The 13,794-nt window shown below is 45.5% G+C and overlaps 1 protein-coding gene across 1 annotated transcript in view; it reads right to left on the bottom strand.

The window, feature by feature from the left end:
* Positions 1-10,864: 10,864 nt before the first annotated feature.
* The window catches only part of WIPF2 (WAS/WASL interacting protein family member 2), a 29,396-nt gene continuing 26,466 nt past the window's right edge, over positions 10,865-13,794 (bottom strand). The window contains exons 6-8 of the mRNA XM_056863260.1: positions 12,546-12,755; positions 11,577-11,678; positions 10,865-10,957 (exon numbers count right to left, since the gene is read on the bottom strand). Coding sequence (XP_056719238.1) covers positions 10,917-10,957; positions 11,577-11,678; positions 12,546-12,755 — 353 coding nt within the window. The 3' untranslated portion in view covers positions 10,865-10,916. The remainder of the gene's footprint in view (positions 10,958-11,576; positions 11,679-12,545; positions 12,756-13,794) is intronic.

A 13,794-nucleotide genomic window follows, 5' to 3' on the forward strand; every position in this document is an offset into this window, starting at 1 on the left:
CTGCTGGCGAAACGTCAGGAAAGAAAATACCAAGACCACGGTTACACAGCCCGGATAACCTACAAGAACCAATGAACTCTGACCGTGAAAGCCTTCGACAAAAAGTATATCACTTCTGAAGAAGTGAGCTGTGGCTCACGAAAGCTCACACCCTGCCAGAAAATATTTTTGTTAGTCTTTAAGGTGCTACTGGACTCTTGCCCTTTTCTACTACTGCAGACAGACTAACACGGCTACCCACTGTGAATTATCATCTTCTACAGCAGTGGTTCCCAACCTTTTATTGACCAGGGACCACTAGGACTTTTTTGTTCGGTGCAGGGACCCCAAGGTTCAAAATAAAAATTCCGAGAATTTGAAAATAAATTTTAATCATAACTGTTAGTTAAACATTAAACTTAGAATAATATTTGAATATGTTTTTTATAATAGAAAACTTTTAATTGAAAAGATTAATTTATTATGGGTTTATAACTTTGTTTCGCGGACCTTAATTTAGTTCTCGCGGACCCCTGGGGGTCCACGGACCCCCGGTTGGGAACCAGTGGTCTAAACAGAAGGGCCCCCACCCAAGTCCGAATGGCTTCTCTAAGCGGGCCTTATGCAGCTGCAACCCTGCAGCAAGGAGCCCCATTCAGATAACCCCGCGCCTTTGACTCCACGAACCTCCAAATGCCTCCAGCACTCCCACGCCGCACCTGACACGAGTCGACCCTTCCGACAAAACCGCCTCCCCGAGCGACCTCCGCTCTTTCCCGCGCTGTCTGAATTCCCACTCTGACGCACTACCGACTCCGGCCTGCCCATTGGCTCCCGTTCGCCCCTTCCAGCCAATCCCTTCCTCCGCGCGCCCGCGTCCCACTCATTGGCTCAGCCATCGGCTTTCGTGGGCTCCTTCCAGCCAATCGCCGACTCTGTCCCCCCTGACCCCGCCCATTGGCTCGCCTCAAGCCGAACCTTCCGCGCGCGCTCTTCTCCTGGGCCCCGCCCATTGTTTCCCGCCCGCGCCTCTTCCTTACAGCCAATCGCCGCTCTTCGCGCGGCTCGTAAAAGCTTGCGTGACGTGCCTCCCCCCTCTTCTCCGGGGGGGGTGTCGCAGTCTCGACCTTCAGCCAATCGTCTCTTTGTCCTTACTTAGCCCCGCCCAGAAGGAGGGCTTTCGTTTTCCTCCCCGGAAGACTCCACAAGCCAAAGCCACGTGTTGCACGATAGATTCAAGCCTATGCAGGGTGGACAGATGTCAACAGGTTTAGTTTGGAGTTAGTCTGGGGCGGATTGCAACTGGGTTGTGTCATTTTGATTGGTCTTTACAAAAAAGTATTTTGGGGAGGGTTGGATTTTGCTTTGGGCTTATAAGTATAAGGTGATGCCTACCCCTTCACTGGGGTTTCCAACCTCCCGGTAACACCTGGAGATCTCCCGCTATTACTGTATATCTCCAGACGACCAAAATCAGCTTCCCTGGAAAAAAATGGCTGCTTTGCTGTAGTAAGCAAGTTCTTTTAAAAATGGCTTTAATCATACGCCATTAGCCCCCTTGGGCCCCAAATTACTGGGACAAAGGTGAACTTATAAGTATTGTAAGTAATTAAGGTGAGAGGAATAGCTTGGCAAAGTTGACAGTTCCACACATTGATAATTTGATAGTTCTTTGTGCATTTGGGGATATAATTTATGGCTATAGTAGACAAAGTAGGTAACTTTTAAGACCAACCCAAACAATATGTCACAGTGTGTACATTTTAGTGTTCTTCAAATCTCCAGGCTGGACTGGGTGATTTAAAAAGTATCAGGCCACACAGGGCTCTACGGAAAAGCCCTTAAGATCCTAGCCTAAGAGATTTCTCCCACCCCCTTAACATCCAGCTCCATGAAGAGTTCTAGAGTCCAAAGCTTGTGACGTTCTAATTTTGGTCAATAATTATAATTATAATAAATTTTATTTAATGAAAAACATTACATGGCTTTGGTTTCTAGATTCTGCTTATACATGTAGTGTTATGTGCTTAGCGATATTTAAGACTCTTCAGGGGCTGTTCAGTGATCTTGGGGAAAGTGTGATCAGCTGCCGCTGCAACTACGTTTACAAACCACAACTGCCCTAAAGAAAAATTCCATGAGGCCTTCCTCTATGTGCAGTTGAACATTAAGGTAATAACATGTTGCTTAAAAATGGTTCAGCGTACCTTCCTGTCCCAGGAAGTTCTTACATACCACAACATGTTCTGCAGGTTACAGTTAGGCCCCAGTCAGTAAGCAAAGGCAACTCCAGCCAGTGCCTGACTGAATGCAGATTTCTATCTCCCCACTGACTGACATGTGGGTGTGGCACAAAGTGGAAACACAAATTCAGTGTCAAACTGGAATTTCAGTAGCATGTTAGTCTAACTCTATAGATGGAATATGTAACCGGGAAAGAGTAGACACCCCCTATCATCTCCATCCCCAAGAGATGATGTTCAGAGACCCAGTTTGAGAATTTTATGAACTGGAGTATGCAAAGGCCGGAGAAAATTTTCAAGCTACCTGTTGTATGAACTGGTGGCCTGCCCTCCTTGCATCTACCTTGAGCCAACAGACCACAGCAAACAAACATATCAGATTCACCATACATTCCAAAATAGCTGTTGAAGGAAGTGGATAGCCAGGACATGAATGCAGAGATGCAACATGGTGCAGAGATTGGAGTACTGGATTAGGATTTTGGAGACGGAGACTGGAATCCCTACTCTGCCGTGGAAGCTTGCAAGATGACCTCAAGCCAGTAATTCTCAGCCTAATCTACCTCACAGGGTTGTTGTGAGGATAAAATGGAAGAAAACGATGTTTTAAGCTACTTTGAGTCCCCACTGGGGAGAAACATGGCGCATACGTAAATCAACAGCTCACTACCCATTTAAAACATTTATACCCTGCCTTTCCTCATGGTTCAAGGTGGCTTACAATAAGTTGTACCCCAAGAGCTGCTGTTTTGCAATATTCAATAGCAGTTGCTAGACCCATTTCGCATGGATTTATCTAGTTCAAGCTACCTAAGCCAGCAGTGATCACCCAACTGTGAGGCAACAAACACCATTCAGTCAACTAATTACACACGGGGTAAAGTAGACCCTTTTCTGTAGGTTGAATCTACTGCAGTTCATTGCATGATTTTCACCTCTACCAAGAACATGCTGCGGTGTTTCTGCATTTTGAACAGCCACCTATCACCAAGCCCTGGAACACCAGCTGTTCCATGGGTAATCACAGAGGCATAAATCTCAAACACTTGTGCGTTATGTAAATAAATGATAATAAGCCACATAGCCAGACTTTGCCCCTTTTCGACCTGCAAGGCACACACCAAGTCAATAAGCTGCACAAACACTACTTGGCAGATGTGTTGCAAACTGGAATGAAAAGTGACCTTTAGAATTACAAAATGTAATTTTGAGAATGTTTCTGGACACAAGTTTATCACTTAAGTCTGCTGAAATAAGAGAAAACTATGTACTGGCTAGTTATCTGACACCCTGTAGGTTATCTCATATATATCCTGGATATCAGGACGAGTGTTAGAGATGTTACTTAAGTCAGACAAATTTATTAAATGTTCTTTTGGAGTCGTTCTAAATTAGAAACCTTTTTGGCACCACATCTTTTTTGTACATTTTAGAATGAATGGGCCATGATTTAACATTCAGTCTGGCAACTGCAAGCAATGGGTTATTCCTGACCCATGGGGTGACGTCAGATCACAACGTTTACTAGGCAGACATGGTTTACGGGGTGGTTTGCCGTTGCCTTTCCCAGTCTTCTACTTGCCTCGGAGAGCTTATGAACTTGTTGCACAAAGATATACAACTTAAGCTGCCACCTGTGGGTTGGGAAGTACCTGGATATTTTGGGGGTGGAGCCTGGGGAGGGCAGGGTTTGAGGACTGAGGGACCTCAGTGGGGTATAATGCCATCGAGTCCACCCTCCAAAGCAGCCATTTTCTGCAGGGGAACTGGTATCCTGGAGACTAGTTGTAATTCCGGTAGATCTCCAGCAACCCTTTCTCCAGACCCTCCCATAATATGAAATTGAGTTATGGAAATGTAGAAAGTTGCTCAGATCTAAAGTAGAAATATAAATCTGCATTTAAGGGCTGATAAATTTACAAACACATGGGCTTGGCTTATAATATCATGGAACAATAAGGCGAACAATGATTTGTGTTTTTTGAAACTTTGTAATGAGTGTCTTTGGTGTTTTTCCCTTTATTTTCCTTAATTTTTGTAATGCCTCAAACTGTTGGGCTTCTCGCAGGATATGTTATTAGATCTTGGGAAAACAAGCTTTTACCAAAATTAAAAAGCGTGTTAAAGAGCTCGATTATAACAGCACTACTTTTCGTGCTCGTCGCGTCTGTTCATCCCAGTTCTTCGGAATACCCCCTCCACGTGGTCTGCCTGCCTATACATATTATCTGACAACTCCTCGTCTTTGTAGAGCTTTTTGCTTGGCTAGATTGAATGCTAACCTTTCTATGGTAATGCAGGGCAGAATTCTGAATATACCATATTCAGACAGGATCTGCCCTTGCTCTTCTGGCTCTATTGACTCATTAGCTCATGCCCTTTTGGAATGCCGCTTTTACGAGGAACTTGGATTGCACTGTATTTCCCCCCTTTTAACATACAAATCCAATGCCTCTGTGACTGACATAATGCCTTTACTAAGTGATAGGGACCCCAAGGCTACATTGTCAGTGGCAAGATTTGTTTCAGTCCTTATATCCCTCCAACACTAGATATATGCTGCTCAAGATCAATTGATCAAGGAGCTTTTAAGGGATAAAAGGAAAGGAATGTCTCAAACACTTGCACATTCTGCAAATAAATAAGCTCGACAGAAAACGAGCAGAGCTGGGCTATCTACCAGATACACAGTAACTGAATAAATTATAAAGACACTGCTTGGTATTTGATTAATTTATTAGATTGTGGACACAGACTCAATTCTGCATGAGCAGATGCAGTTACAGTTTTAGTACAGACAGCACCACATACCGTGGGTCAGGTACAGTGTCTTGCAAATTAGTGAAACAGTCAGAGGGGAAAGAGGCACCAGACAACACAGACAGGAAGAATGAAGCCCCTCCTCTCCAGCCCACCCCTCTTCTTAAAAGCCTACACCAGCCGATAGTACCCTCATCTCTACACAGTAACACACTGAAGAATAGTCGCTTCTTTTAAAAACAAACAAACAAATCTGGGGTTCTGATTAAGGATATGGACTTGATTTAATGATATGATATGAAGATGGGAGAAGAGATTGCCATGGGTGTCCACCACCTTCTACTCAACACTTGCACTGCGCTGGAAGAACTTATACTGCGCTGGAAGCCTTGCTGTGTGTTTTGCAACTCGCCAACCTCGCTAAAGCCCTCTAGCAGAAAGCTTGTGAGCTAAGAGCGTACCCCACTTGTATCCTTCCCACTTATATCTTCAGAACAGCACACTTTAAATAAGCATTGGAGGAAACTGGCTGCTGATGCTCTTCAGAGATCCCATTAGGAAAAATCTTCAGGGAGAGGTGAGTGTTTAGTCTTTTTAATATAACCAACAATCACATACACGGTTCATAAAAGAATACCTAAAAGCATTAAGGAAAACAACCTGTGCTTGTCATGGCAGCTCACAGTTTACAAAACAGAGAGTCTCACACAAAGCGCTGCAATCCTTTTAGAAGGCAAGATCAGTTTCTGAAGACTGAATTAACAACAAAGAACTTATCCAGAGGACACAGTCAAGAATATTTCTGGGGAGAGACTTCTCCCCATGTATCATGTAACAAGGTGGGGGAGGGTAGCAAAACTTTATAAAAATTATGCAGCCCGTTAAAATGACATTTAAAACACACACACAAATTGGATGCTTTCCTGCCCACAGCGAGAACGCTAGGATTTTTTTTTGCTTGCAGTCAATCTTGACCAACCCCCTCCCCACCCCCCAAAAAAACCCCTACAAAAGACAGGCAAAAGATGAAGGGCACAAGGAACAATGTTTATCTCAAGGGCAGGCTTGAAACACAGGAACAGTGCAAGAAACCCCAAACTCTGGTTTCCAAAACCACAGAAATTCTCTCAGTAGTGTTTCTCCAGTTAATTTTTTTTAAAAAAGCATTAACACAAAAGATACAGAATGCTTGTATGCTTGCAAAGATGCAAAAGTTTGAGAAAGTCACCAGAAACCTCACTGGGAGCTTAAGGCACAGCGAGCAAAAGCTCAGAGACAACTTGCTACTCAACCACGGACACCTTCCCACCCTTCCGCAAGATACACAACAGCCTGGCGTTCTGGCACAGTTTCTTGCTCTGGTTGAAAACGGAAGACTTTAGAGCCAGGCTGAACAGATCTGTGAAGAGAACTGAGCCAAGATAACCTCAATGTCATCCCAGGAAATGCTGACTTTTTGCCACATGTACCTAAATTTTGCTTATGGAGCAAATCTGCATTATTTGTACTCTGCATAATTGCTTCTGCAAATCATGGCAGTAGAGTTGCCATGTAGGTCCAGTGGCACCTTAAAGACTAACACAATTCCAGAATAAGCTTCTGTGACACAGAGCTCATTTCTTCAGATCCAAAGGGGACTGGAACTGAAGAAGTGAGCTGTGTCTCACAAAAGCTCATGCCGGCCTAATAAATGTCAGCTTTAATTTAAGGTGCCACTAGACTTCTGTTTTGTTAAGGAGCACACAACAAAAATAAATCCCCAGGGACCGACCGAACTCTTACTCCAGAAGCACTTCTGGAGTCTGATTTCACTAGGCACCACCCCACATATTTCCAAAAATCTCTCTTTAACCACGAAGGTCAGAAGCCTCCATTTCTATTGTTTAAACCAGCATATTCTAGTAGCTGAATTCTGCGGACTTGATACTTCAAAAGTGTTCTCCCAGGGTAAGCATTTTCTGTGCTTGAGCAGAATCGTGGCATACACACAGAGCACTGATGAATGTTTCCAGTCACTCCTCGAGAGTTTACATCCCGAACGTGTTGCAGCTGGCCTTAGCATGTATCACTCTGTAAAGACTTTCGCACCTCGAGGCTAGCAAATCTCTTCAATGCCTTTCCTTCTTTGCTCCTATGACCCATAGGTCCTGAGCAGTTATTTCTTAGAGGAAAATATGATGGTGAGATATCTGGCCACGGCCAATGTTACCTTTAGATCTCTATCCATCAGCAAAAAGGGGACTATTTTGTCTCTTATGGGGGTAGGAATTCTCACCAATATGGGGGTGATCCATTTATCTTGGTGGTGTTTAAAGAGGGGTCATTCCATCATCTTATGAGATGTGTCAATTTTCTTTGTATTGCATGGACAAAGTCTGTCAGAATATGGTAGATTTCTGTATCTTCCGTTTAATACTGCTGTGGGTGCAGCATTTAAAAGGGCGAGCATAAAGGCTCTTCGGAAGGAAAGGACTGTCATGTTGTAAAAGTATAGTGGAGGTGGCAAATGGGGAGGAATGCTAAAGAATTGAGTTGAACATACTCTCCGGGCACGCATTGTGGAGCTATAGTGTCTTATTCTTTTATGCATCTCTTAATAGTTAGTATAGATTTCCTTTTCCCCATATTTAGTAGGGTATCCTTAGACAAACGAAAATGTTGTAATTTTTTGTTGATTTCTTGCATCCAATGCATTGCCTTATTCTGCTAGTCTAGGGTCCCAATCATTTAGAGCAAGTGTATCAGGAAACCAGGCAGACAAGGCTTAAAATTTGCAGCTCAGCGGTTCTCTCCTCAGATTTTTCCAGCAGCGGATTCCAAAAGTATATATACTTATCAGCTAAATTGTTAGCCTTTCCCCCTCCATTTAAAGAGGTTCATACATTCCGCAGAAACTATAAGAGACTTTTTGCTACACTGCGCCACTTTTAGGATCTATTTGCAAGATCACGTGTGCACTTTTAAACAGAATGAGTCAGAAAGAATACTGAGCTGAACCTTCTCACCAACAATTCTGTATGTACAAGGAGATTAAAAAAAAGATAGGGTAGTATTCAAACATGCATTCCCTCCTCCACTGCAGTGGCATAGAGTTCAGGAAAAGCTTTTGACTCAGAGGACAGACTGGAGTCTCCAACCATGATGCCCGGCAGCAGCTTACCACACCAATTTGATAAAATCCATTGAAGGCCAGAGGCTGGGAGAACAAATTGAGAGATTTTCATCTTTGTGACGGGGCAATCGTGCTGATCCCCCCGCCCCCGCCACCCCAAAGCCATATAAATCTGCCCTGAGCTTTCTGGGGAAAGGATAATACAACCTACCGCAGTATGAAATCCCAACTTCTGAGGTCAGTAAGGAAAGGCGAAACATACCTTCCCCAGGCAATAAAAACCAATGTGCCTACAGAAAACAAGGAGGAAAAAGGGAAAAACAAAGCAGTGCTTTGGCCCAGAACATGCAAGTCACACACAAATGTGCCTCTTTTATTAAGTTTTAATTACACTGCCGTTTCAAGTTTAGGAATCTCCCTTCACAGTTGCTTCCCAAAAGAATCATTTACAGGAAGCTAACAATACAGGGAACATAACTTTTTAAAAAAATTAATCAAAAACATACCATCCCCAAATGCACAGTGCATTTAACTTCTTGTCCCAGACAGCTATGCTGGGCAAGATTTAATTTTCCTCCAGGAGAAAAAAAAAAGGAATTCCTCAAACCAAGCACTGGCCCTCAACATGAGGGGCTGCCCAGTCGTTAAACATAAACATAAAACATAAAAGCAGACAAATTTTCCATCATCGTAGGAAGGGAAAAAAAGATAAGTAGAAGGTGAGAATGTTTGTAGTTTACAGCCAGGAAGCCCACCTTGATCCTATATTACAAACTTTTTACAACATACAAAATAGATCAATATTTATGATTATAACACATTTCCCCAATCCCCAAGTTATTTAAGAGTAAATATACACAATAATTGTAATAATAAATCTGGTACCAGTCACATGATGGAAGTAGTGTGTAAGGCAAAAACAAAAACAAAAAACCCAGCCAACCAGCAAGCTAGGTATGGTGTTATGTAAATTGTCTGCAGAGAGTTGGAAAAGGGCGTGATGGGAAGGAAGGGAAGAATTCCATTTCCGACCAACGCTGGATTTATGGCGCTCCAGCCTAGAATGGGGCAATGGGGAACAGTCTAGGAGTGATTTTCCCAGCAAACTCCACATGCACAGAGACTTGGGGGCAAGCGGAGCGCAGGAATGGTCCCGATCAGGCCTGTTTTCAGCACTGCAAGTTATTGCGTTGATAAGCGAGGACACAGCCTGCTGCTGGAACACCCACTTCCATTCCATGATACTGAGAAAAGATAAGTGGGGGGTACAGCACTGCTCTGATCTCAAACAGCAAGGCAGTGTTGTAAGGTCCCCATCCAGCGGCACACCACGTTCTCCCCCCTCCCTGGCGCAAGAATCACCGACAACACGCTGTCAATTGTACACAACTGACAAGAAAATAAAACCCACAATAGGACCTCTGTCTCCCCCATAGCCAATGTGATCCTTTAAGCATTATTAAACAATTAAAAATATAATAAGACCCTGATGGGAGGGCAGGGCAGTGACCTGCTGATAACTGGGGCAGAAGACTCCTTAATTTGACCAACTCTCGATGCCTTGAAGAAATCCTCCTCAAGGAAGACGAACGGTCATGTCCGCCCACCCCTTGGCACAAAGGAGAGCTGGCAGGTGAGTGCAGATTTTGGGGGGCGGGGGGAGTTAATGACACACACAGGCCTACCCCATGCAAGGGGTCATCTGCATCACAAGAGGGCCGCGCCAGGACTGTGCCGCCACTCCTGGGGATTGCAGGATCTCCCCAGGAAGAGGCTGGGCAGCCAAAGCTGGTGCCCCTTCGGTGATTCCAGGCCTAGAGCTGCTGCAGAATTTGTACATGTCCGTCAACTCTGGTAACCAGCTTGCTATGGCCCTTTTCCCCTCCGCCGCTTCCAAGAGTGGCTCTCATTTTGGTATTTATTAATAAACTGTTTATTAATAAGCTGTTCTGTTCACATGTGGAACTGTGACCTTCCACATGCTCAGCGGGATTATTAGGGAGTTACAGAGATTTGAATGGAGATGCCCAAGCCACTGGGGGAAGAGGAGGGCCCCCAAACACGCAGGACAAGGCAGAACCCAGCGATACAACTGCACCGTGGACCCCAAATTTCTCTTGCTGCCTTGGCCAAGGCTACATTCCCCTGTTCAGACTTTGCTCCAGCAGCATGCTGGTGACACTCCTTTCCTGTCCTTCCTTTTTCAAGTTATGCAGTTTAACATGTTAGTAAGTTATGTAGTGTCTGCACCCAACAGATTTAGATAACTCAGCTCATACCCATTTTTAGCGCTGCACCTCTTCAAAATAAAACCAGAACTCTCCTTTCACCCAATTCACAGCCATTTCCCTTTTCCCACCACAGGCAAAAACCAAACATTTTTTTTTAAAAAAAACTAACCGTCTAGAAGTTGTCATCCCAACCTGGCCCAGAGTTCCAAAACTGCCATGTTTGGCTAGCTTTTCTGGGAAACACGCCCTTGTGCCCTTATTCTCCAGCGGTGGCAGTCCAAACTTTCCCTACAAGACATGAGCAGCAGAAAAAGCAAGAAACCAACTCAGATCTGCAGAGGAGAGCTCTCACCCAGCTGTGGGTACCAGGACATCCATTTAAGTCCAGCTGTGAAATGCATAGGCGAAGGTGAGAGAGATGGTGGATTCATCTGGTTCTTGCCCCAGTCGGGGAGGGAGGAAAACAAAAACGAACAGCGGGAGTGTGTTTGTCATGCAGGTTTCTCGGGGACGAAAAGCAGGAGAATCCGAAGAGAGGAAAAACAGGTCCATTTGTTTTGGCACCGTGCAACGATGCCCAGCTGCTGCTTTTCACCTGGGGATGGGAGGCAGAGGCGGGGCCCCACGAGTCGCTGAAAAGACAACAACTGCTGTTAACGGCACGGGAGGCCATTTTCCACAGGGACCCTGGCCAGGCATCCAGAGTGGAACACAATCCTCAACGGCCAGATGCAGATCAAATTAATGCTAACAAGTGATACAAATAGATGGGGAAAAGCCCAAATACACCTAGGTCCTTCTGTCATCTGAGGGATACTATTCCTCACAGGCATGTCTGTCCATGGCAATGACTTCCTGCATTTGACAGCTTCTTCCCACAAATCCTTTGCTGCAAAGAGCTATGAATTCCTGTGGCGCCACCCCTCCCCCTACAATTCTGGCATCCTGAATGCTCTTTTTTTCCATACCTTCCCTCTTCCTTGCCAAAGCACCCTGAGTCTGGGAAAACCTGAGTAAGATGTTACAACATGAACGTCGAGCAGCAATACACAATTTGTATTGAAGATGTTGGAAGCTTAATGAAATAGCTGGATGGCCAGGAGCATCAGGGGTATATGGGTAGCAACAAGGGAGTGGCTTACCTCTCCTGCAACCAACCACCAATTCTTAAGCAGAGGGCTAAACAGTGAGATGGGTTTTTTGCTGTCCAGCAAACTAAACAAATAAGAGCAAACCTGAACCAGGGCTCACCTCTGTTTGTTTTGCTGGGATAAATCCTCTGGAAGTGCTTGAACTCTTCCGGGGCTGGGAAATCTTCGACTGGATGGAAGGAATATTTGGATTCAAAGTCGTCTGGAGGAAGAGAAAATAGCTTTCGTGAAGGTGGCAGGCAGCACACAGCCCAATGGCTGCCTGGCCTGCTAAAGATTTCCCGTGGTTCTATACTATTATTGTCCTTAAGGCTCTGGGAGTGATGGTTAGAACTGCAATGCAGGCTTGCCTCCTGGGGAAATATTCCGGGCACACTCTAGAAGGGTAGGCAGATCTGGCCCCCAGGCATAACCTCATAAGAACATATGAAAAGTCATGGTAGAAAGCTTCCTAGAGGCCAACCAGGTGCCTCTAGGAAGCTCACAAGCAAGACGACTGCAGCAGCTGGATCACATGCTTGCCCCCCCTCCCATGCCCCCCCTCCATGCAGCTGGAATGCCAGACAGAGGACCAATGGAATTAGTCCACCTCAGATGACTCCCCCATGTAGAAAAGGATAGCTAATTTTCCTCCTGTCCCATCTTCCTTCCCCTCCTCTGCTTGCTTCCTGCCCTCCCCTTCTTCTCTGAAGTATGCACGGCTCCATGGAAGTAACTAATTGGTAGGTGCCGGTATCTGGTGCTGGTATTGATGAGCTGTGTAGTAATTTTGTACTGAAATATACAGAAATAGTGCTGAGACTGCTTGCCCGTAACCGTGACTCTACTCAATAATCTAGCTCCGATTATTCCAATGTGTTCCAGCCTCTTATCCTTTCTAAACCTGCTTTGGAGCTCCATGACTTTCCATTTCAACCCCAAGCCTTTAGACACGCAATATTCATTCCCCTCCATCTTCACTCAGACTTGAGTCCCTTGTCCGTCAGAACAGAAGTTTTTAGAGCCCTTCCGGGCAATTTAAACGTCATGCAAGCTCCAACGAGAAAAACGGCTATTTCCTTTTACTCACCTAAGAAAGACCTGACGGTGGAGATGGAGTCCCGGTGCCCATTTCTCATTGGTGGGGGTGGAGGTGGGGGCCCAACTGGCGTTCTGGTGGGCGGTGGGGGCGGTTTCCCGCGGCTCGTGGGATCTGAACACCCATGCATTCTGTAGGGCGGGGGAGGGGGAGGCGCATCTCTTCCGCCATTCCGGATGATGGGTGGCGGTGGCAGAGGGGCTGCAAGGAAAATCCTGCAGAGTTAGGTCTGGAAGGTGCGGCAGAGCTTTCTCTAGAGAGACAGGTAGATCTAGGATGCCCACCTGAAGCAACAGCTGCTTTCCCAACTACACCTGACTCCCGCAAGTCCAGTCAAGAGTTTTACTCCGCAAAGAAGCCAATTTGTACACATGATCTTTAGAACCCAGAACATTAGGGGAGGGGCTGTGGCTCAGTGGTAGAGCATCTGCTTGGATTGCAGAAGGTCCCAGGTTCAATCCTCAGCATCTCCAGTTAAAGGGACTGGGCAGGTAGGTGATGTGAAAGACATCTGCCTGAGACCCTGGAGAGCTGCTGCTGGTCTGAGTAGACTATACTGACTTTGATGGACCGAGGGTCTGATTCAGTATAAGACAGCTTCTTGTGTTCATCCAGGCAATTTAAATGCCATGGAAGTAACTAATGCCAGTCAAGAGTTTTACTCAGCAAGCAAGCCGACTTGTACACATGATCTTCAGGCACGGAAAGACGTAGACTGGCATGTGTGAGAATTAAATAGAAATTTAAGAGAACAGGCAGCCAGACGACTGCTTTGTTCTGCACTCAGATGACGACTTGCTGTCCATTTTGGTTAGTTCTAGAGACCTGGCAGCAAACAGCACAGCAAGCCACGATCCGGACATCCTGTGAGCCCCTTGGAAGAGTACTTTAGCACAGGCTTAGCCCCACAGTAATTCACCAATCTAAAAAAAGGGCAAGATTACCTGTAAGCCAATCACCCAGCCTGCTCAAAAGCCTCACGCTTGGCTTACACCAACATGATACTCTGCTGAGTTGCCAGCGAGCCGGGACATGTGACGCCATCGCAAGCAACCTGATGGCAAAGACCCTCTCACAAAGTGACAACACATTCTAACCCTGATACACACCTATTCCTAGTAACTAACGAATAATGCCAGAGAAGTGGCAGAGGCTCTGGGTGAAAACCTAACACCACCCAAGAATTCCTGAAAACCTGGGATCGTACGACTCTGCTAGATAATACCACCTTCCAACATCT

The sequence above is a fragment of the Euleptes europaea genome, chromosome 18 (assembly GCF_029931775.1).
Source record: "Euleptes europaea isolate rEulEur1 chromosome 18, rEulEur1.hap1, whole genome shotgun sequence".
Lineage (NCBI taxonomy): Eukaryota > Metazoa > Chordata > Lepidosauria > Squamata > Sphaerodactylidae > Euleptes > Euleptes europaea.